Source organism: Meles meles, chromosome 15, assembly GCF_922984935.1.
Source record: "Meles meles chromosome 15, mMelMel3.1 paternal haplotype, whole genome shotgun sequence".
NCBI classification, from domain to species: domain Eukaryota; kingdom Metazoa; phylum Chordata; class Mammalia; order Carnivora; family Mustelidae; genus Meles; species Meles meles.
Genome location: NC_060080.1, coordinates 18801532 through 18825351, shown reverse-complemented (window position 1 = coordinate 18825351; position 23820 = coordinate 18801532). Strand labels below are relative to the sequence as shown.

General features: G+C 41.3%; 1 protein-coding gene across 8 annotated transcripts; it reads right to left on the bottom strand.

Annotated features, from left to right (window-relative positions):
• Positions 1-437: 437 nt before the first annotated feature.
• FAM228B (family with sequence similarity 228 member B) lies at positions 438-23271 on the bottom strand. 8 transcript variants are annotated; one of them, XM_045980002.1, is made up of 10 exons: positions 23162-23271; positions 22112-22242; positions 18061-18129; positions 16130-16321; positions 15436-15516; positions 11370-11457; positions 11120-11276; positions 5865-5972; positions 3189-3351; positions 438-701 (listed from the first exon to the last, which is right to left on the bottom strand). In XM_045980002.1, exons 2-10 carry the CDS (start codon positions 22208-22210, stop codon positions 672-674), a joined length of 987 nt encoding a protein of 328 aa, XP_045835958.1. In that variant the 5' UTR covers positions 22211-22242; positions 23162-23271; the 3' UTR covers positions 438-671. The 8 variants fall into 8 exon arrangements, with proteins under 8 accessions (XP_045835958.1, XP_045835952.1, XP_045835951.1 ...); XM_045979996.1 differs by lacking the exon at positions 23162-23271 and adding an exon at positions 22883-23143; XM_045979995.1 differs by lacking the exon at positions 23162-23271 and adding an exon at positions 22918-23143.
• Between the last annotated feature and the right edge of the window lie 549 nt (positions 23272-23820).

Here is a 23820-nt window from a genome sequence, read left to right as displayed (position 1 = left end):
ATTTTCTGAAGTCCGTTAGGAAAACCTGGGGAAGGGCGCCTGAGTGGTTAAGGGTCTGCCTTCAGCTCAGGTCATGGTCCTTGGGTCCTGGGACTCCCTGCTCCAGTGGGAGCCTGCTTCTCTGTCTGTCCCCTGCTCCTGCTAGTAAACAAATAAAATGAAAGAAAGGGGAAAAGAGAGAGAAAGAGAAAGAAGAAAGAAAGAAAGGGGGGGGGAGGGATAGGAGGAAGGGAGGGAGGGAGAGAGGAAGAAAGAAGAGAGAGAGAAAGGAGGGAGGGAGAGGAGGGGAGAGAAAAGGAAGGGAGGGGAGGAAGGGGAGGGGAGAGGAGAAAAACCAGGGGGAGAATATGAGGCAGTGGGTTTTAAGGGTCCCTGACCAAAGGGGCTATACCTACCTTGATTCAGGAAAGATCAAGTGAATTGAGACAGGCACTCAGTAAGGTAACTATCATTATTTTTATTGGATCTTTTAGGCAATATTTAACATCTACAGAAAATACATTGGCAATAACCATCAATACATGGTATTGTGATTCCTTAACTATCAGACAGACACTGAACTCAGAAGGTAAGTGGCTGAGCGCCTTCCTTGGTCCTCACCATGAGTGAGTCCCGCTGGCAGATGACTTCCTCCGGAGCAGCCTTCTTTTGTGTCCCTCACCAATCAAGGATCAGGGTGCACACTCCTTGGTTGCTGAAACCTTTTAAAGGTGACAGAAAAGAAGAGTTACGTGTGATACGGGAATGGGGAGCCTACACGAGCAGAAAGAGCTCCTCAGCCCGGCAGAGCAGAGCCCCCTGAAGCCTTGTCCTTCCAGAGCTGAGTGACTCCTCCCTCAGGCAAAGACCCCACCTAAATCTAGCTCAGCCTCTCCTCACTCTCTCTGGATTCAAAACATGCAGAGATTCGGGGACAAGCCAACCCTATTATAGGGTGGAGGGGTAGATCACTGATGTGTGACAGGAGTTGAGGGACCCCCCCACGGTCCTGCTTTCAGACTGTCAGGATGTCTAGAGTACTGATTTACACTAGGATTATGGTGACTTAGAAAATACTACCTTCCTTTCTTCCCTTTTTTCAAACCTCTGAATCTTGGTCCTCTACCTTCACTGTCAACTGACAGATGACCTTCTCACTTGAGTAATGAAGTGAACAGAAATAACAATGTTCCTTCACAAAATTCACCACTAGTCTATGTACTCTACCTCTATTTGGGTCCAGAATCCCAAATAGTCAAAAGTGGGAGATGGGAGCAAAGTTGGTATGCTTAGAAAACAAACAAACAAACAAAAAAACGGGGCACCTGGGTGGCTCAGTGGGTTAAAGTCTCTGCCTTTGGCTCAGGTCATGATCCCAGGGTTCTGGGATCAAGCCCCACATGGGGCTCTCTGCTTGGTGGGGAGCCTGCCTCCCCCTCTCTCTCTGCCTGCCTCTCTGCCTACTTGTGATTTCTGTCTGTTCAATAAATAAATAAAATCTTAAAAAAAAGAAAGAAAGAAAGAAAACCAAAAAAGGCTGGTGAGGCTGGCACAGCAAATGTGGAGGGAAGGCAGGAGCTAAGGTTGGAGCGGAGGCAGGGCCCAATGGTCCAGGGACTTGGAGACCACGGTAAGGAATTAGGATAAATTCCAAAGTATGAAGGGAAGCCATTCCCAGGTTTTGAGTAGGGAAGAAATGGGATCTCACATTTTTTAAAGAACACAGCTTCTGCATGGAGAACGGATTATACAGGGGCAGCTGCAGAAGGAGAAAGACCAGGTAGGAGCACGGCGGCCTGACCTGGTGAGAGTAGTGAGAAACCGGAAAGTTGATAAGCCAACAGAGCCGGCACCTGCTAGACAGGGAAAGTGAGGAAAAGCAAGAAATCAAGGATGACTCCTAGCTTTTTGTCCTGAGGGGTCCTGGCTGGATTATAATCCTACTCTCCTGAATGAGGGGAAATCTGGAGGCAAAGCAGGTTTTGGCAATAAGAAGGACACAAATACAAAAGTAAAGAATAATCCTTTGGGGGGCTGGTTAAAGTCAAGATACTCACAACCATTATAACATGTATTTGTACAGTACCTCAGTATAAAGCAACTTGGGTTTTTTTCCCTGCTGTTCATTCAAACCTGTTCTGTTGATGTACTTCCCCTACCCTACCTTCCCTGTTTTATTTTCCTCATTGTACTTATTACTAGCTCACATAGTTTGGAGGAAAAGGAAAAAAAATTTCCTGACACTTTGGAGTAGGAAAATGGAGAAAATGGAGAAACTGAAAAGAAGATAGAAAGAGTGTATATTTGGACTAACGCACCATTCCCATATTGATCTCCAACTGGAAGATGGGAAGGGTGTGTTGTGACTTTTCCTCCAAATCCACTCCTGAAAGAGGCTCTACCCCAGGGCACTGGGACACACAAGGGTATAGAGAAGAGAAATGAAGGGGCAAAGTGGCACGTAGACCTGGAAGCAGCAAATTAAGTGAGACCTGTCACATGGCCACCAAGTTTAACTGTAGTTATCTTAGGAAGAGAAAACTGTGCTCTGTGAACACCTGTATTTCTTTTTTTTTTTTTTTTTGTAAAGATTTCATTTATTTGACAGAGAGAGATCACAAGTAGATAGAGAGGCAGGCAGAGAGAGAGAGAGGGAAGCAGGCTCCCTCCTGAGCAGAGAGCCCGATGCGGGACTCGATCCCAGGACCCTGAGATCATGACCTAAGCCGAAGGCAGCGGCTTAACCCGCTGAGCCACCCAGGCGCCCCGAACACCTGTATTTCTATACATTTTACATTTTTAAATTTGGGGGCCTTTACTTCCTAAATTTTACTACACTGAATTTAGTACATGGTGCTTTTGAAAATTTTCTGCCTGTCTTGGTTGAATTAAGGGGAACAAAATTTGGGACGTGACTTGGGTGTGATAAGTGGTAAACGGTAGGGATGACAGATGGCAGAGAGACAGAGAACAGTTAACATTCCTAAAAGGGAGGCAGGAAAATCTGGAAGTCGACCCACCAGAGGGCAGGTCCAGAGGGCAACTCTCTCCACTCCCTCTGAATAAAGGAAGCTGCTTCTGTTTCTTCTACTCTGTCCCTCGCCTTGTTTGGGGGAAAGAGGGTGCAGTCCACTGCCTTCTCTCTTCCTGAAAGCCTGTCCTACAGAGAAGCTCCCAGCTGCCCAGATTTCGGTATCAGCAATTTCTACCTTGTGTATAGCAAAGAGGACTCTCCCAGCCTTCACGGTGTCCTGGTCCCCTTCCTGCTGAGGGTCAAGGAAGTGGCGTACAGAGTTGGCCTCTTTGAGACTTGGATTTTTTCTCTCATGAAAACACGGAGATTCTTTTCCCAGAAAGCATGATCCTTTATTTCTATAGGAAGGAACCAGAAAGAAAAGTATTCTCTTAAGTAACAACTCACTTGTAGCATTAAAAAAATTTTGGGGGGTGCGCCTGGGTGGGTCAGTAGTTAGGCCTCTGCCTTCAGCTCGGGTCATGATCTCCGGGTCCTGGGATCAAGCCCCGCACTGGGCTCTCTGCTCACCAGGGAGCCTGCTTCCCCCTCTCTCTCTGCCTGCCTCTCTGCCTACTTGTGATCTCTCTCTGTCAAATAAATAAATAAAAATCTTTAAAATAAAATAATAATTATTATTATTAAAAATTTTTTTAATTTTTAAGATTTTTTTACTTTGAAGTTGGTGAGTTTTGTATGAATCTACACATTTTTATAAAAAAGAAACCCAAATAAATAGCATTACCTAGCTTTAATATTAGTTACATTTGTAATTGCTTTGCTGCTTAATCAAACAGCTGAGTGGGGTTCTTCCAGAGTAAATGTCCACCTCACAGAGTTGTCCATTGTGTCTTCCCAAGGAAGGTCCGTCAAAGACAAATATGCTTTCTCCACCCCTGATGCCATAACTGGGATGTTTCCCTAACTCACAGTCTAATCCACCTCTTTTCCAGAGGGAAGCTCATAGACTTAAGTCTCTAGTCTAAAATATAGGCCCTCCGGTACGCAAATATGCAATATTCTCCTTCATAGCTGGGTTCCACTCTGTTAGAAGAGATATTTGAGAACAAAAGCCCTCCTTTTATATCAGACATAGAAATTAAGTAGGATTTAAATATTTATTATCCTAAAACCTGACCCAAACAGATCCATGAGACCATGGCAGTTAGGGATTGTAGAGAAACTTACTCTTTTGAAACCTAGGGTTCAAGAGTGATTCTGACTCATTCCATCTTTTAAGACCTTTAGCTACCAAGTGAACAGGGCTTACTTTCAATACTTCAATTATCCCTGAATTTAAATTCCCACTCAAAAAGCAGCCAATTATTAAACCACCCCTCTAGGACACTGAGAAGCCCACAGTGTCCACCTCCATCTCTAACAGTCATCTGTTTCAATTAGTCATTAATCATTTTTTCTGCTGCCCATGGCAGCATCAATCATCTCTAAAAAGCCCTCTGGCTTTGGCCACACTGCATTTATCCATCAAATTCTGAGCCTACTCAGAAAAAAGAAAGGGTACTGCAACTTGCTTTGGGGCTTTTTAGGAACAGAGAATTAATTGTACATCATACAAGCTCATTTTGCTTCTGCATTGCTCGGTTTTTAAATTATTTTTAGTATTTTCTATTACTATCAACAGCTTTACTGAGGTGTAATTCATACACCACACAATTCACCCATTTTAAGTATAGAAATCAATGATTATTAGTGTATTTAGAGCTGTCCAACCAACACCATGATCTAATTTTAGAAGGTCTAAAAACCTCAAGCTCATTTACAATCACTGTCCATCCCCAACCCTAGGCCTAGCCCAACAACTGTCTACTTCCTGTCTCTATAGATCTGCCTTTCTGGACATAGAATTATACGGTATTTCACAGAGATTCAACCATCTCATAACATGTATCACTAGATATGGCACATTTTTTTTTTACCCACTCACCAGCTGATGAGTATCTAGGTTGTTTCCACTTTTTGGCTACTGTGACTAATACTGCCACTATCACTCATGTCATGTCATGATCACTTCTGTGGACGTATGTTTCCACTTCTCCTGGGTTGGAGTTGAACCGCTGGGTCACATGCTCATTTAACGTTTCACATTTTGAGAAACTGCCCGACTCTTTTCCATAGTTGCTGCACCACTTTACATTCCCTGCACCAACATCTGCGGGATCTCGTTAGTTTTAATCAGCTAGTTAAACAGATCATGTAACTATACAGAGAAATCTCAACCTTGAATTCCGTAACTAGGCAATTGGAGGATCCCTCTGTCACAAGTAGTACATACTACCACTCTCCTTGTAGTATCGCTTCGTTCTCAGTGTACCTACTATCTACCAAAACTAGTCCAAAATTCCACTTTTCTGCTCCAATTCCAATTAAAAAAAATTTCCCAAACTTTGAGTTGTTAACAGTCCATCTTCTGTTCCTGCTTGTTATTTCTGAATGTGTTAGCAATTTGTTCTTTAAAACCAGAGTTGAGGGGCACCTGGGTGGCTCGGTGGGTTAAAGCCTCTGCCTTCGGCTCAGGTCATGATCTCAGGGTGGGATCAAGCCCTGCATCGGGCTCTCTGCTCAGTGGGGAGCCTGCTTCCTCCTCTCTCTCTGCCTGCCTCTCTGCCTACTTGTGATCTCTGTCAAATAAATAAAATTTTTAAGTCTTTAATAAAATAAAATAAAATAAAACCAGAGTTGAGGCAAGTCACCATCTCATCCCAACACAGAGGCGGGAGGTGCCCCATGTCATGCCACAGGAACGTGGTGTATGCCTCAGCACCATTCCAGCAACTTAAAAGGATGGCAGGGGATGGAAACACAGCCAAGCATCTTTAATGAAAAAAGCAAAGCTATGGAAAAACAGACTTACTTGGAAATAACTGCTTTTTCTTCTTGCTGAGCCTCCACAGGATGAGGAACTCTTGTCAAGGGTTTCATATCAAAACTACAATCGTTAAAATTCATTTTCACTTTTAACCTTTAACAAGATAACATGGTGTGAGGATGTTTTTGAAAACAAAACTATCTTATATTTATACAAAAATTATTGTTATATATTGACCGCTATGCATATAGTCCAAGACCATCATTTCAAACTAGTATACATTCTTGAGTATTTAAGAGCTACTGAAACTAAAAAAAAAAAAAAAAAAAAAAAAAAAAAAAGAGCTACTGAAACTGACACCCCTGGTGGTTCAGTCGGTTAAGCATCTGACTCTTGGTTTCAGCTCAAGTCATGATCTAGGGGTCCTGAGATCCAGCCCTTTATCTGGTTTCCCGCTCAGTGGGGAGTCTGCTTCCCCTCTCTTTTACCCTCTGTCCCTCTCCCTGCTCCTGTACTCTCTCTCTAGAATAAATAAATCTTAAAAAAAAAAAAAGATTTTTCTCTTCCTCTCTATTTGTCTCTCCCCCTCTCTCCCTCTAAAAAATAAAAATAAAAAGATATAAGGTCTAATATATGTCTAATTTGAGCCCAGATGCAGAATGGAACAAATAAAGAAAAAGCAGTCAAGAGATGATTGCTGTGAATTTTCAAGACTGACAAAAAATGAACACAGAGATCCAGGAAGCACAATATATACCAACAGATTAAATAAAAAGAAATCTATACCTAGACACCTCTATTAAGAGTGCAGAATACTAAGACTGGGGCACTTGGATGGCTCAGTCAGTTAAGGGTCTGCCTTCGGCTCTGGTCATTATCTCAGAGTCCTGGGATCAAGCTCTGTGTTGGGCTCCCTGCTCAGTGGGGAGCCTGCTTCTTCCTCTGCCCCTCCCCCTGCTCATGCTCTCTCTCTCGCTCACTCTAATAAAATCCATAAGAAAATAAAATAAAATTTTAAAAAAGAACCTTAAAGACAAAGATTTTATAAGCAGCCATGGAGGATGAAAATCAGAATGACAGCAGACCTCTCATAAACAACAGAAACCAAAAACGAGAAGCATATGTTTAAAGTATTAAGAGAAAATAAATACCAACCTAGAATTTTGTACTCAGCAAATTATCTATAAAGAACAAGAATAAAGGGGAACCTGGGTGGCTCAGTTGTTAAGCATCTGCTTTCAGCTCAGGTCATGATCCCAGGGTTCTGGGATCGAGCCCCACAGATCCAGAAGCCTGCTTCTCCCTCTCTCACTATCTCTCTCTCTGTCAAATAAATAAATAAAATCTTAAAGAAAAAAAAGAAGACTGCAGACCAACTAAAATGATTGCCAGCAGCCACCAGTAACTAGGAAAGAGGCAAGGAAGGAGCCTCCCCTAGATAGAGGGAATGGCACTGCTGACTTCCTGATTTTATACTTCCCACCCCCGGAATTGAAGAAAATACCCAGTTTGTGGCACTTTATTACAACTGCCTTAGGAAACTAATATGTAAGATAATATTTCTCAAAACTGACTTCCTCTCGTGGCGCCTGGGTGACTCCATCATTAAGCAGCTGCCTTCAGCTCAGGTCATGATCTCAGGGTCCTGCGATTGAGTCCCATGTCATGGGGAGCCTGCTTCTCCCTCTCTCTCTGCCTGCTGCTTCCCCTACTTGTCCTCGCTCTTTCTGTCAAATGAATAAATAAAATCTTAAAAAACAAAACAAAACCGATTTCCTCTCTTTTCCCTGGCCCTCCAAATCTGGCCACCAAAATCTAAAATTCCTTTGTTTTACCACATCAATCTCTTTATTTCATTGCTTTTGCCACCATCCTGAAGCCTTTATCAAAACAACATAGATCCTTATAAAAACTTCAATGTTCTCCAGCTTCCAGTCCTATCTTATCTCTAATCTGTCATATACAGCGTATGCCAGAATAAAGTTTCCAGCATTTCATGCTCTCCTCAACTATCCTCAATGACTCCCCATTCGTGATAAAATCCCAATTTTTAAGCTGGCATTCAAGGCTTTTCACAAAATCGCTCCAAAGTAGTTTCACAGACTCAACCAATGACTAGTCATCCACTTAGCCATTTCACACACAACTAGACAGTTGCAAACTGTAGGGTAAGTACATGTGTGTCAAGTGATGGGACAAAAGAAAGACTGGAGCATACTGACCAGTATAAGGAGGTAGATTGGACATATTTTACTTCAAGATTATTTTTTTAGATTTATGTAAGCAATCTCTACACCCAACATGGGGCTCAAACTCACAACCCTGAGATCAAGAGCGACATACTCTACCAACTGAGCCAGCCAGGTGCCCCAACTGCGAATATTTGATAGAGGAAGGGTTAAAGTGGCATTTAATGGTCTTGGAAACAGTGTTTTCCTCAGAAAAGACTGGACCTAGAGCAGAAGACCACAGAAAGGATGTGATAAGGATGCTCAGGAAGAGACCAAGAGCTTCAGGTAAAAATCCAGGGAAACCACCCATTTCCCTGGATTCTTTCCTACTGCAAAGCAAAAGCCTAAAGCTGCTGGGAAGAGGGAAGTAAACCCCCACCCCCACCCCCTCAGGACAATAAGCAAAGATAAGCTGCTTCTGGAAGAGAAGTACAGGCAAACCTGTCTGCCTGTGGAGAAGTAAGAGGGGTACACCTAGGACCAAGGCAAGGAATCAGTGCTACTAGGATAAGGATAGAAGTAAAAATCCTCTGTCCCACAGGAAGAGACAAGAAACCACTTTAGGTCCAGAATCCTATACCTATACCAAGCAGAGATCTGCTACTATTCGAAAAAGGGCAGGACACTCACCCAAGAACAACCACACAAGAGTTTGGCTGCCACAAGGAGAAGGGAAAGGAACTCTAAGAACATGCTATTCCTGAGGCCCAAGGATATAGAGCATGCCTTAAACTGTGGCAGGATAAGGGAAACAGAAAAAAATTCCTCTGCTCCCACTATGAGCCTAGCAATAACAGGCAACAGCAGTATACTTCTGGGAATGAAACAAAAACACGGGAGAGACTCACCCCACACCTCCCCCACACAACTCTGTGAAGCAGGCTTACAGAAATAGCCAAAAACTGATAGGGGAGAAGAAATGCTTGAGAAAACCCTTCTGGCAAGCCAGCCCCTATGGTAAGCCCAACACTAAAGGCATTTGAAGCCTCCAGTGCACTAAAAGTAACAATAGCAACAGTAATACCTAAACCCAGCTGAACTTCTGACTAGATGAACCCAATTCTCCACACTAATGCTTGACAGAAGCAAAGGCATATCTGTTTCTAGACATAGTCGGTCTATACTGTTCTACCTCTATTTCCTGGTATTCAATAAAAAATGACAAGACATGGAAGAAAAAAGGCCGGACAAAAGAACCTCAAATATCTAGCATTTAATAAAAAACTATAAGGCACGGGGTGGGCGGGTGGGCAAGGCAAAAATAAACCATTGTCAAGAGTGAAAATAATAATAGAACCACATTCAGAAAGGACCCTAGCATGGGAACTATCAGAGAATTTAAAATAACTATGACTAATATGTTAAAGAATCTAATGGAAAAGTGAACCTGTATAAATGAGAGAGTTTCGGGGGTGCCTGGGTGGCTCAGTGGGTTAAAGCCTCTGCCTTCGGCTCAGGTCATGATCCCAGGGTTCTGGGATTGAGCCCCGCATCGGATTCTCTGCTCAGCGGGGAGCTTGCTTCCTCCTCTCTCTCTGCCTGCCTCTTTGCCTACTTGTGATCTCTGTCTGTCAAATAAATAAATAACATCTTTTAAAAAAATAAAAAATAAAAAAATTAAATGGGAGAGTTTCAAAAGAAATGAAAACTATGTGAAAAAAATCAAACGGAAATTCTAGAAATAAAAATCACATTAGAGACAAAGAATTCCACTGATGGGCTGATCAAAAGATGGGACACAGGGACGCCTGGGTGGTGCTTCAGCACAGGTCATGATCTCAGGGACCTGGGATGGAGCCCTGTGTTGGGCTCCCTGTTCAGTAGGAACCTGCTTCTCCCTCATCCTCTCTGATCTCATGCTCTCTGTCACTATCTCTGTCTCTGGCATGTGCTCTCTCTCTCTCAAAATAAATAAAATCTTTTAAAAAAGAGATGGAACACAGCTGAGGAAAGGCTCAGAGAACTGAAAGGTTAGTAGAAAGTGTCCAACTGAAACATAAGCAGAAAAAAATTTTTTTAAACAGAAAAGAACAAAATAAGAGCTACAGAGCTATGAGACAGTATCAAATGGTCTAACATATATATATTGGAGTCTCAGGGGCACCTTCGAGGCTCAGTCAGGTGTCTGCCTTCAGCTTGGTCATGATCCCAAGGTCCTGAGATGGAGTCCCACATTGGGCTCCTTGCTCAGCAGGAACCTGCGTCTCCCTTTCCCTCTGCCCCACCCCCCTACCAGTGCTCTTTCTCTTGTGTGCTCTCTCTCAAATAAAAATCTTTTTAAGGGGCACCTGGGAGGCTCAGTGGGTTAAGCCTCTGCCCTCAGCTCAGGTCATAATCTCAGGTTCCTGGGATCAAGCCCCGTGTTGGGCTCTCTGCTCAGTGGGGAGCCTGCTTCCCTCTCTCTCTGCCTGCTCTCTGCCTGCTTGTGGTCTCTCTCTCTCTCTGTCAAATAAATAAATAAAAATCTTGAAAAAAAAAATCTTAAAAAAAAAAATAGGAGCACCTGGCTGGGATCAAGCCCCACATCCGGCTTCCTGCTCAGCAGGGAATCTGCTTCTGCCTCTCCCTTTGCCTACTGCTCTCCCTACTTGTGCTCGCTCTCTCTGTCAAATAAATAAAATCTTTAAAATAATAATAATGATAATAATAATAATACTTGGAGTCTCAGAAAGAAAAGAAAAACAAAGAATGGGGCATAAGAAATAATTGAAGTGATAATGGCCTCATATTTTCCAAAAAAAAAAAAAAAAAAAAAAGAAAGAAATATGTCAAACCACAGATACAAGAATCTCTGAGAACCCTAAGCAGGATAAACAGAAAGAAAGGGGACACATAGGCGCACACACACACACTCAGACACATCACAATCTAGCTATTGAAAAGCAAGGAGAAAATCTTGAAAGTGCCCAAGAAAAAAAGAAACATCAAAAATAGGAATAAAGAATTACGGATTTTTCATTGAAAAATGACATTTTTTAAAAATCAGAATTACGACAAAATTTATACCACTGTCTCAAGAACAGTTTCAAATTCCAAAGGTTCTATAATTTCTATTATATTAACCATTACCTGCTCCTTTTACAAAATTCACTTTCTATGTAAGTTGTAGGCAGCTTAAGCCACTCATTTGGAGTCATAAAGTGCCTTGAATTAGAAATTCTTGGGAATCTGGAATGCAGTTTGGCCTTTTCAATCTCTTTAAATTCTTTCATTGTATATATTTTGCCTGCAGGAAGATTAGTAACCTAAATTAGCACAATTAAATGCAACTCCCATTGCTCTTGGTTATAAAATCACAGAACAATTAGGCACTAAGTACCAGTCTCACACTGAAGAAGAGTTCTTTTTTCATCATCTTTGTCATACTGTGCCTTTTTCAAAGGATCATGAAATGGTGGAACGATAACCTATAAGAAAAACATGTCTTTTGAGGACAGGATTGCAGGTCTTTTTCAGTCTAACCTAAGCATCCGTGTATGGCTCTTAGGCCAGATGAATCAAGAATATAGTCTTGGGGTGCTCTGTGGCTCAGCTGTTAAGTGTCTGCCTTCAGCTCAGGTCATGATCCCAGGGTCCTGGGATTGAGCCCTGCATCGGGCTCCCTGCTCAGGGGGAAGCCTGCTTCTCCCTCTAACACTCCCCTTGCTTGTGTTCCCTCTCTCGCTATGTCTCTCTCTGTCAAATAAATACATAAAATCTTTAAAAAAAGAATAGTCTCTACATATTTCAGAGTAACCATTATATATATTTAACACATTACAAAGAAATGAGGGCCCTCCATCATAGTTAACTCTAATTTTAATAGCTTTTTCAGATCATTCTAATATGAATTGATCTGATTCAGATCAGATATGCTTCTTAGACACTCTACCCAAACGCAGTAAGTGGTAGTTTCTTAAAGGTTACAATGTGCAATCTGAAACTGAATCAAGAAATTATTCAAACTCAACTACACTAAATCCATTGGCCTAGCTTGAACTTTGAATGGATCTTTTGTCTATGTCATGGGTTGACTATTTGGAAAAAATTCTATCACTGAGGTATGTGAGATCTTCCAAATGTTAATACATTTCATTACACTATAATTACATTCATTAAAATCATTACCACTCTCATCAGAAAAGTGTAAGGGCATTAGGAAGCCATCACACCCACGATGGTGAGTATTTCTCCAAAATTCAAATTTTTGCTTAAAAATCCATATTTTACTATTAGCAACAAATATTGTCAGCTGTTTTTCCTGAAGTGACAGACTTGCTTTATTAAAATGTCTGCTGAACACCCAACACTTAATCACAGTTTTTTTTTTTTTAAGATTTTATTTATTTGACAGGGAGAGAGAGATCACAAATAGGCAGAGAGGCAGGCAGAGAGAGAGGGAGAAGCAGGCTCCCTGCTGAGCAGAGCGCCCGATGTGGGGACTCAATCCCAGGACCCTGAGATCATGACCTGAGTCAAAGGCAGAGGCTTAAACCACTGAGCCACCCAGGCACCCCTTAATCACAGTTTGTAAGACATTCTTTCAAGTAAAAACGGTGTACCGTTAAAAACAAAAATTGAACCAGTATAGCTCACAATTCATATGATCATGCTGCATTTCAGCAGGCAGCAGAAATGCTCTTTGCATACTTTCTATGTCATCACACAGAATAGTAAAAAGATGTGTGCTCAGGAGCAAGATTTAATAAAATTAATCATTTTTAATGTGTGATCAAGGACATTCTTAAGTGAAACTAGATTTTACTGTGAGTGCATGGCAATGAAGACGATAATGACCACGAGTCTGATTTGGTGACACTGACTTAACAAGAAGTTCTAAGGTACAGCAGTTTTACCCACCGCTGATTTTGCCCCGTCAGAGCAAATGTCAACATTATGAAAAAGGCAAATGATATTCAGCACTATTATGAAAATACTTGGCCTTATGGACCCCTAACAGGCTTTCAGGGTTCTCAGAGGTCTATATTCCTCTTTGAGAACTGCTGCTATAACTTCAAAACGCTCAGCTAAACTTAAGAGGCCACCTATCAGCTCATCACTTAGAAAGGCAGCATGGTAAAAGAACTTCAGTTGTGATACAAAAAGATCTGGTTTCAGGGCCGCCAGGGTGACTCAGTCCATTAAGCGTCTCCTTGTTTCCGCTCAGGTCATGATCTCAGGGTTATGAGATCCAGCCCAGAGCTGGGCTCCACACTCGCTGGGGAGTCTGCTTGAGATTTTCTCTCTCTCCCTCTCCCCCTCCTCCCTTTGGGGTAAGCATGCATGCTCTCTCTTTCAATCTCTCAAATAAATAAAATATTAAAAAAAAAAAAAGATCGGGTTTCAAATCCCAGTTCTGCCCTTTACTAGTTATGTTACTAGCTAGTTTATCTAAGGCTCTAGCTGTAAAATCTCAGTTTAACTTTCACCTATTAAAAGAGAAATGATAACACATACACATAACCCAATTTAGCAAAACAAACAAACAAAAAAACCCTGCTTTGTCTGCAAATGCCAGCAGTTTAAAATGTCTATGATTCAAATGAGGTCTATGGCTCAAGGATTTTAATTTTGTTTAATAATATGTACTATTATTAGCAAAAGTGTGGGAAAATGGACTCTCTGGTGGGGGTACAAATTTACACAACCATCCTGGAGAACAATTTGGCAATATAAATAAAAATTATGCATAATCTTTAATTCAGCAATTCTACTTCTAGCAACTTACCTACGGAAAACCTTATGAAATAGTTATAGGTAAGTTCATCATAACATCATTTATAACAGCAATAGGTCAAAAATAATCTAAATGTTCACAGTAGGGAATATGTTAAAAAAATGGTGGCATAGCAAGATACCATATATAGTTAGAAACACATCTACGCTTTGCTATTTACAGCTGTGTGACTGGAAAAGTAACTTAACCAATTTGTGTCTCACTTGCCTCATCTGCAAATTACATCATGTGGTAGCAGTGAAGATGAAAAAAAAAGTCCTAACATTTGGTTAGGTCAGTGCAAGTTACTATTTTTTTAAGATTTATTATTTTATTTTTTTAAGATTTTTATTTATTTGACAGAGAGAGATCACAAGTATGCAGAGAGGCAGGCAGAGAGAGAGGAGGAAGCAGAAAGAGAGAGAGAGGAAGCAGGAAGAGAGAGAGAGGAAGCTTCCTGCGGAGCAGAGAGCCTGATGCGGGGCTCAATCCCAGGACCCTGTGATCACGACCTGAGCTGAAGGCAGAGGCTTTAACCCACTGGGCCACCCAGGCACCCCAAGATTTATTATTTGAGAGAGAGAGAGGAAGAAAGGGAGAGAGTGGGGAGAGGGAGAGAGATGATCTCAAGCAGACTCTCCACTGAGTGCATAGCCCAACTCAGGGCTCGATCTCACGCCCTGAAATCATGACCTGAGCAGAAATCAAGAGTCAGATGCCTAACGTACTGAGCCACCCAGGACCCCAGCTGTTATTAACAGAATACTATGAAATGATTAAAATTAACTATTTACATTTATTGACAAAGAAAGAACCAAATCATAGAACTATTGAGAAAAAACACAGATTATAAAACATAATGTGTGTTACAACAATTTGTAAAATAAAAATGTGTATATACATCTACATATAGAAAGTAGTCTTCGCTATCCAGAAGGATATACCAAAAAATGTTAATAAGTTCATTCTGTGTAATGAAATCGTGAGGGTTTTTTTTTTTTAAAGATTTTATTTTATTTATTTGAGAGAGAGAGAGAGACAGAACATGAGTGCAGGAAGGAGGCAGAGACAGAGGGAGACACCGACTCCCCACTGAGAAGGGAATCCCACACAGGGCTCCATCCCAGGACCCTGAAATCATGACCTGAGCCCACGGCAGACACTTAACCAAATGAGCCACCCAAGTGCCCCTTAGAGTGGTTTTTTAATTCTTTATTTAAAAATAGATTTTGAGGGGGTGGTGCACCTGGGTGGCTCAGTTGGTTAAGCATCTAACTCCTCACTTCAACTCAGGTCATGATCTCAGGATCGGGAGATTGAGCCCTGCATCCACGCTGGGCATGGAACCTGATTAAGATTCTCTCTCTCTCAAAAAAAAAACAAACAAACAAACAAAAAAAACCTTTTTTTCATGTATCATGAAAATGTATTAAATTTCTAACCAATTTTTTAAAGTCTATGAAATTTTAAAATGTTACCTATTACCCAATTATTATACAGTATTTTCAAATTTTACAAAGGTTTAATTTAGTTTGGACTTTGCTTTTTTATTCCTTTCTAAGATATGGAGATGGCAAACTATTCTTAAGATGTTACTGCGTTCTTAGGGAATCACTAAATAACTACTTATATATTAGGGCAACTCAGAATCACCAACCACATAATACCAAAAATAAGAAATCTATCCTACCTTCAGAAAATTCCGGTCTTCTTTGCTCATATAAAAAGGATCATATTCTTTGGGATCATAATGTTCTATAAATACATTTCCCTATAGAAAGGAAATAAAACTACACATAACAAGAGGTGCACCATTAATTTTGAGTGTTAACAAAACTCAAGAGTCACACAGTTGCATTCTTCTACTTCAGAACAGCATCAATGACAAATACAAAGGGGAAGGGAAGACCAAATTTGAAATTAAACTTAATGTAACCAAGTAATAACTATTATAGTGACAGAAGGAATCCACTTAAAATTTGCAAGAATAACAAATGTTGGAACACTAACAGATTTGGAAATTTATTTTTAAATGCTTCCTAGTCAAACATCTCAATCTCTCAGAAATGCCAAAACAAATATTTTACAGCTTTGTAAATAAAGGAGTTCTAGAACTATATATAAATATCCTGAACCTGGAGCCAAAATTTAATCGGTATATAAAATTAACAATTACATTTAAAAAGCAAAGAATACAGATTCTAATGTACACATTTAAATCCAGACCTAACCCTCTTCCCTCCATCCTTTCCACATACCCTGGATTTAAGAACAGTATATGCCATAACAGAGGTTAATATAGAGTCAGAAGGGGCAGGCTGTTTGGATGATTATAATCATAGCTTTAAACCAACTGAAACAAGTATCAAATGACCTCTTCATACCTTTTTATTTACATGTTTTAAAAAACCATCTAATTCTTCTTGTCTCCTTTTTTTAATGTTCTTATGTGAACCAACTTTTTCTATAATTTTCTTCTGGAGAGGATGTGCGACATGGTCAACCCATCTTTTATGTAACATCTCTTTTCTTCTTGCCCTTAAGAAGTCATGATGTTGTAAATACTTATCTAGTTCCTAATAAACAGTGATGGAAGAGACAATTATCTTAAAGCTATGTTGTTCAAAACTGTAAACTCAATTACAGTCCTAAGAATAACCCACAAAGTCATTCATTAATTCAATCATTTATTTGGCTTCTACCGGGTGACACACACCATAATGGAAATAGTGAATAATACATAGACAGATTAGACAACATGCCTGCTCTCCCTGGAGAGACAGACTACGAAACAAATATACAAAACAACTGAGGGACAATATACCAAAATACACACACACACACACACACAGACACACACACACACACACAGACACACACAGACTCAGATACCTGCACATCAATGTTCATAGAACCATTATTCACAGTAACCAAAAGGAAGAAACCCAAGTGTCCATCTACAGATGAATGTATAAACGAAATGTGGTATATACACAAAATGGAATATTAGACAGCCATAAGATGGCATGAAGTCTTAACACATGCTTCTAAATGGATGAAGCTTGAAGACAATATGCTATAAGTGAAATAAGCCAGACACAAAAGGACAAATATTGTAGGATCCCACTTATTTGAAATTATCTAAAATAAGCAAATTCAGAAACAGCAAATAAATTAGAGGTTACTAGCGGGACCTCTGGGGGAGAGGGGACGGGAATTCATTACTTAATGTGTATGAAGCTTTGGCTGGGATGATGAAAAAGTTTTAGAAATAGAAATAGATAATGATGATGATTTCATGACATCCATCTATTTGGAAAGAGTGGTAATGGTTGTACAACATGTGAATGTGATTAATGTCACTGAACTGTACCTTTAAAAAATGGTTAAAAATAGCAAAGTTAGGTTATATATATTTTACCACAATGGGGAAAAAAATGACTAAATTTTTCTTTTTAATTCCTAGAGGGGGAGACATTCAGGATGGGCCTTAAAGAATGAAGAGTTGTATAGGAAGAGGAGGGATGAGAGAATGTGGAAGAGAAGGGATGAGAGAATGTGGAAGAGGTATATCCTATGGAAGGGGAAAAAAAAAAAAGAGAAATGTGAAGAAGCAGAAGCACAGCACAACCTGGACGAAATGGCAAGCAGCCCGTAGAGAAAATGATTGATTTAGGCTATAAACTAAAACTTCTTATCCAAAACGTATCTACCTCTCATCTAGGAAATGAAATCATGTGATTGCTACAATCAACAACAAGAAATTCAAAATCAACCAACCAACCAATCAGGAACCCTGAGAGCTTCTCTAGGCTCTATCCCTCCCTAGCTTCACGTCAGAGCAGTCTTCAACCATTCTTAATGAATAGTTCCTTTCCTTTTTAAACAACTCTAAGGAAAATTTTTCTTTACAGATTACCCATCCAGTGTTTACAGGCACGTTCATCTTGTCTTTTAATTAAGCCCGTCCTGTTAGTTAAAGCCTCCTTCTTACCTATGCATACCTGAGTAATAATTGGTCAGTGTGTTCCAGCAACAGCTCTTAAAGCTCTTAAAACACACTGACTCCACAGAAGCCCCACTAGATGAAAGCACAAGCTGGGGAAAACTCTTACAGAATCCTCACAAAGTATAAAAAGAGAAGTCAATTGAAACAATCTCAGAGATTGCTTAAGGTTAATCCTAGGGGCTAATCAGTGTTTTCAATTCTATTTTCTCTATTTTTTAAAATTTGTATAATGATGATGTACTACAACTAAAATGGATAAACAAAATTTAATTTTTAATTGTGACACATTCCATAGCCAATTCTTACCTTAATTACATAATTTTCTCTATATAATATTGATTGAATAGCTGCATCAGTATCTTCTTTAGCTAATGCCTAAAATGACAAAATGAAATTTTGAAAAGCCAATCTTAAAAATGAATAAAATTACTGGGGTACCTGGGTGGCACCATCAGTTAAGCATCAGATTCAGTTTTGGCTCAGGTCATGATCTCAGAGTCCTGAGATCGAGCCCCATGTCAGGTTCTGCACTCTGTGTGGAGTCATCTTCAGTTTCTCTCTCCATCTCCCTCTGGCCCTCCCCACTGCATTCTAAGAAAAAAGAAAAAAAAATTTAAAAATCATATTATTAATACTATCTGGACTTGCTTTTATGTGACAGACATATCCCTGGGAAGTTCCCTGTAAATACAGTTTTTCTACTTCAAATCATATCATCAAGTACTTTTTTTTCCTGTAAGATTTTTTATTTATGTGTGAGAGACAGAAAGCACGAGAGGGATGAGGGTCAGAGGGAGAAGCAGACACCCTACCAAGCCAGGAGCCTTCATCAAGTACTTCTTAAAGGGTGTTTGAATCTTTCCACTATTTGCTGTAGCTCATTCAGGGGCAAAAAATAACTCAGATTATTGACATTTTGAGTTCCAGCACGGTCAAATGACTTGTCCAGAGTTGCATGATAAGTAGAACCCATCTTTTCTTCACACTTCATAAAATGCTTTTACCTTTATGAGTTAAAATAGAAAATCAGACCTCTATTTGAATTCATTCAGTCATTACTGAATTCTACTTTAATTCATTTAGTCATTACAGCTTCAAATATTAATAAATTTATTTATATACAAGTTGTATTTTCAGGGTTTTTTTGAAGATATATGTATTTGTGAGAGAGTACACATAAGCATGTGTGTGTGTGGGGGGGGGTGGTTTTAGAGAATCCCAAGCAGAATCCTTGCAGAGCGTAAAGTCCAAAGCAGGGCTCTATCTCACAATCCTGTGATCACGACCTGAAATCAAGAGTCAGACACTTAACCAACTGAGCCACCCAGGCATTCCACATTTTCAGATTTTAAAGCAACAATCTTCATGAAATAGTTCATAACATTAATTTTTTCCACTTGCATATCTTCCATGAATACCCACCAGAAAATACAAGAGGCTGTAAACGGGTCACTGAAATTGTACACTTAAAAAATGGTCAAAAATAGCAAATTTGATGCTATGTATCTTTTACCACAATGTAAATATGACTAATTTTTTTTAATTTCCCAAAATGAGAGACATTTGGGATGGGACTTTGAAATCTTCTGACAATTACACAAAAACAAAAATATTCTCAAATTATCAATCACTGAAAGTAGCAGTCTTCAATTCCACTACTCTTGTTTTTCAGAACAGATGAGTAAAATCTCAAAACCCAAGAACTAACCTTCCCAAGGATGGTTAACACCTAAGGAAAATAAGGAAAAAAAACTCATGGGAGTTAACCAAGAACTAGAAGCCCAGAAAATCCTGCACTGAGTCAGAATTTAAACTCAAGTAAAGGGGTGCCTGGGTGGCTCAGTTGGTTGAGTGACTGCCTTCGGCTCAGGTCATGGTCCCAGGGGTCCTGAAACAGAGTCCTCACATTAGGCTCCCCCTGCTCTGTGGGGAGCCCGCTTCTCCCTCTCCCTGCCATTCCCTCTGCCAGTGCTTGCTCTCTCTCTCTTGTTGTCAAATAAATGGATAAAATCTTTTTTTTTAAATGATTTAGGGGTGCCTTGGTGGCTCAGTCATTAAGTGTCTGCCTTCAGCTCAGGTTATGATCCCAGAGTTCTGGGATCGAGCCCCACATCAGGCTCCCTGCTTGGCAGGAAGCCTGCTTCTCCCTCTCCCTCTGCTTGTGTTCCCTCTCTAGCTGTGTTTCTGTCAGATGAATGAGTGGAATCTTTAAAATAATGAAAAAATTAAAAATTATTTTTAAAAAATTATAAAAGGGGTGCCTGGGTGGCTCAAGTGGTTGGGTGTCTGCCTTGGGCTCGGGTTGTGATCTGTGGGTCCTGGGATCAAGCTCCACTTTGGGCTCCGGGCTGGGAAGGGAGTCTGCTTTTCCCTCTTCCTCTGTTTCTCCCCTGGTTGGTGCTCTGTCTCTCTCTCTCTCAAATGAATAAAACTGTTTAAAAAAATTCAAATTAAAAAAAAAATTTTTAATTAAAAAAAAAAACAAAACCCTCGAAATTCATTTTCTTTGCTCTTTCTGCCTCAAAGAGTTGCTATTCCTGGCAAATCTGTTGTTCTCAAAACCAAGATGGGTACTGAATTAATATTCTAGACAAAAATATATAAAACAATCTGAAGTTGTTGGAGACTGACCAAAAGCAGACAGAAACAAGATGTAGTCAACCCTCGGGAAAAGACAGTAACATTGGTAGAAGTTTTAAGTTTGTTTTTTTTTTTTAAAGATTTTATTTATTTATTTTGACAGAGAGAGATCACAAGTAGGCAGAGAGGCAGGCAGAGAGAGTGAGAGGAAAGCAGGCTCCCTTCAGAGCAGAGAGCCCGACACGGGACTCAATCCCAGGACCCCGAGATCATGACCCGAGCCGAAGGCAGCGGCCTAAACCACTGAGCCACCCAGGCGCCCCAGAAGTTTTAAGTTTTTATGGACTTTTGTCTAAGAGCAGGCCTCCATCACAGCTAAAGGTGAGAGCTCAAACTCAGAAACAAGAAGTTTTACAGAATTCAAGAATTAGAGGACAGGGGGACCTGGCTAGTCAGTCAGAGGAACATGCAACTCTTGATCTCAGGGTTGTGAATTTGAGCCCCATGTTGGGTGCAGAGATTACAAAAAAAGAAAGACTTTAAAAAAAGAAAAAAAAGAATTAGAAGACAGAGTTCAGGGCAATCATAGGAGCTGGAAAGTCAAAGATGAAATACCTGGAATGAGAAAGCGGTAGAGGAGATGCCACCAATTTTACAAATTACTAACCAAATCCCTGGCAGATCCTTGAACTATGTATGTACAAGGCAAACTCCTCTGGAAAACAGTCTGGCAGTTTCATTAAAAAGTTAAGTTCGGGGCACTTGGGTGGCTCAGTCATTAGGTGTCTGCCTTCAGCTCACATCGTGATTCCAGGGTTCTGGGATTGAGCCCCATATCCAGCTCCCTGCTCAGTGGAAAGCCTGCTTCTCCCTCTCCCACTAATCCTGTTTATATTCCCTCTCTTACCATCTCTCTCTCTGGGTCAGAAAAATAAATAAAATCTTAAAAAAAAAAAGTCAAATTCACTTACTATATGACCCAGTCATCCCACAACTAGATACCCAGGAGAAACGAAAGCGTATGTCCATATAAAGACATGTACATAAGTATTCCTAACAGCTTTATTTGTAATAGCCAAAAAATGCAAATGACCCAAATTTCCATCAGCAGGATGGACAAACTAGGATATACTCAACCAAAAAAAAAAAAAAAAAGAAGAAATTAAGTACTGATACATGCCACAACATGAATGAATTGCAAAATAATTATGGTGCGTGAAAGAAGCCAGATAAAGGGAATACATGCTGTTTAAGATTACATCTGTATAAAATTTTTTAAATGCTAAACAAATGTAGTGACAGATAGCAAATCAGTGGTTGCCTTGAGGGTTGGCAAGGAGGGATGGATGACAAAAGGGATACACTAGAAGGAAACTTTGGAAACACTGAATATGTTCATTCTCTTGATTGTGGTGATAGTTTCATGTGGGAACACATCAAAATTTATCAAACTGTACACTTCAAATATATGAAGCTTACTGCCTATCAGTTATAACTTAATGAAGTGGTTTAGAAAAAATTACAATCGTTTCTAAAAACACAAAGCGTTAAAAGTGCTTCAGGACAAATTTTATAACTGCTATATGGAAAACGTAATCATTTGCCTATGATTCCACCTTAAAAAGCAAGTAAATGAATAGCAAACAGAAGTTAGTAGAACGAATGGAATAATAAAGAGCCGAAATTAAATACAAAACATAGGAAAAAATATTAAGCACAAGCCACATCTCAGCACAACTACCCAAATACAAACTTCAAAATGCCATCCCACTGTTACCTCCATAAAAGAAAGTGGCTGTGGTTCAAACCATTCTTTCGATCTCTTGGGCTTGTGAAGCTTGTCAGTTAACAGATCATCACTGTCTAAATTTCTCATTGTGGTCACAAAAAACAGAGCCCCTAGGGAAACTAAAAAAAATTGAGCTTATTTAGTAATGAGAATTCACAGTCCTGCTTTCTCTTCTGCTTAATTAACAATCCTCGCGACGACGAAGGGTGTGGAACAGATTTTGAATTAGTAGCCATCCACACTTTCCCTAATAAGAGGCCTTCCCCATCGTTTTTGATTAGGTCTTCAGAACCACCATCTTTTAAGCAGGGGAGGTTCTCCTGGACTGACCCTAGCAACCCCCGGAATTCCAGGCTTTCGGCGTCCTTCTACCGCACAGCCCGTTCGAGCCGCCGTGGCAATTACCAGCCAGGCCCCTAGGGGTCGCACTGCAGTTTTCCTGACTCGGGGCCGCGAACCCGGGGAGCTGCAACTTTCTGGCTACTGAAGCCCACGCAAGGGGCTTAGTAGAGAGGGAGGGGCTTTCACAAAAATTTGTGTCCTCAAGTTCTAGGACGCCCAAAGCATCCTCCCCCCCCACACACACACCACCACCCCCCCGCCCGCCGATCGTCACCTGAGGGGGAACCTGTCATTAGGGTTTGCGCCCGTTTTAGACCTACAGCGCCCACCACCCCGTCCCTCCCCTCCCATCCCGTCAACAAGATTAGTGCCTGCTCCGCCCGGCCTGGCAGGAAAGCTGCAGACCACCGCAGGTACCTCAGCTCCCTTCCCAAGCACGCGAGGGGTCCTACCCCAAGGCCCACGGCCCCGCAGTGGTCGACTGCGACAGAAGAGTGCGCCCCCCAGGGCCTGCGGGCCCGTCAACTTGGGCACGTCGCCTCGGAATGACAGAACGTTCGAGTCCAGTGTTTACTTGACGTAGCCCACCCCAACCCCTACGCCGCGACAGACGACAAGCTAGAACCCCACCAGCCACCACGACGACCCCGAGCCCGGGGAACTGCGCTCCCGAGCCCAGGCCCGCGGAGAAATAACCTGGGTACCCGGTTGGGGCGCTGGTGGGCGGGTCGGGGGTAGCGAACCACAACGAAGCGCTTCTCGGTGACGGGCAGATATTGCAGCCAATAGCTAGGCACGTCGTCTTTCCGTCCCGCCTTCCCCCGCGCCCGTTGGCGGGCCGCCGCTCCGCTCGCCGGCCCTTGGCCTAGCGCCGCTTTCCGAGTGCGGTTTTGCGTTCTGCTCATGCTTGACCATCGCCTTCCCCTAAGCACTCTGTGTGTCTTCCCAGCCAACACGACTGGACGTTAAACACCCCCCTCCCTCGCGTCCAGTCCTTCTTCAGGGACCCACCCCCACCCCCGTGGCCTAAACCACTGCGCAGGGAGTGGCCGGAAAGGGCCCCTGCCTTCAGTATCCCGTAAGGAATAGTATTTGTGGCGATTGTCCTTATGAGGAAGGCCCAAATGCGGAAAAGGCCGCTTTAAACGCGTTAAATCCTCTAGATCAGTGCCCATAGTGCGCGGGGATGCTGGTCAGGGGTAAGGACCGGCTGATCTCATTGACCCTTGTAACTTAGATCAGTGGCTCTGCGTCCCGCAGGTGTTTGGGTTTGGGTTTATAATCACAGGTGACTCTGGTGCAAACCATTGGTATAACTAGAAAATTGTGAGCAGTGATTTTTCCAAACTCAATAA

Bases quoted from the DNA above. Each gene is read 5' to 3' on its own strand.
- FAM228B (XM_045980002.1), bottom strand. From the start codon at position 22,210: ATGAGAAATTTAGACAGTGATGATCTGTTAACTGACAAGCTTCACAAG. The intron at 16,322-18,060 runs GTAAGAATTGGC...ACTGTTTATTAG, and splicing joins GAGAAAATTATGTAATTAAG to GAACTAGATAAGTATTTACA. The intron at 5,973-11,119 runs GTAATGGTTAAT...ATCTTGTTAAAG, and splicing joins GAATTTTGTAAAAGGAGCAG to GTTAAAAGTGAAAATGAATT.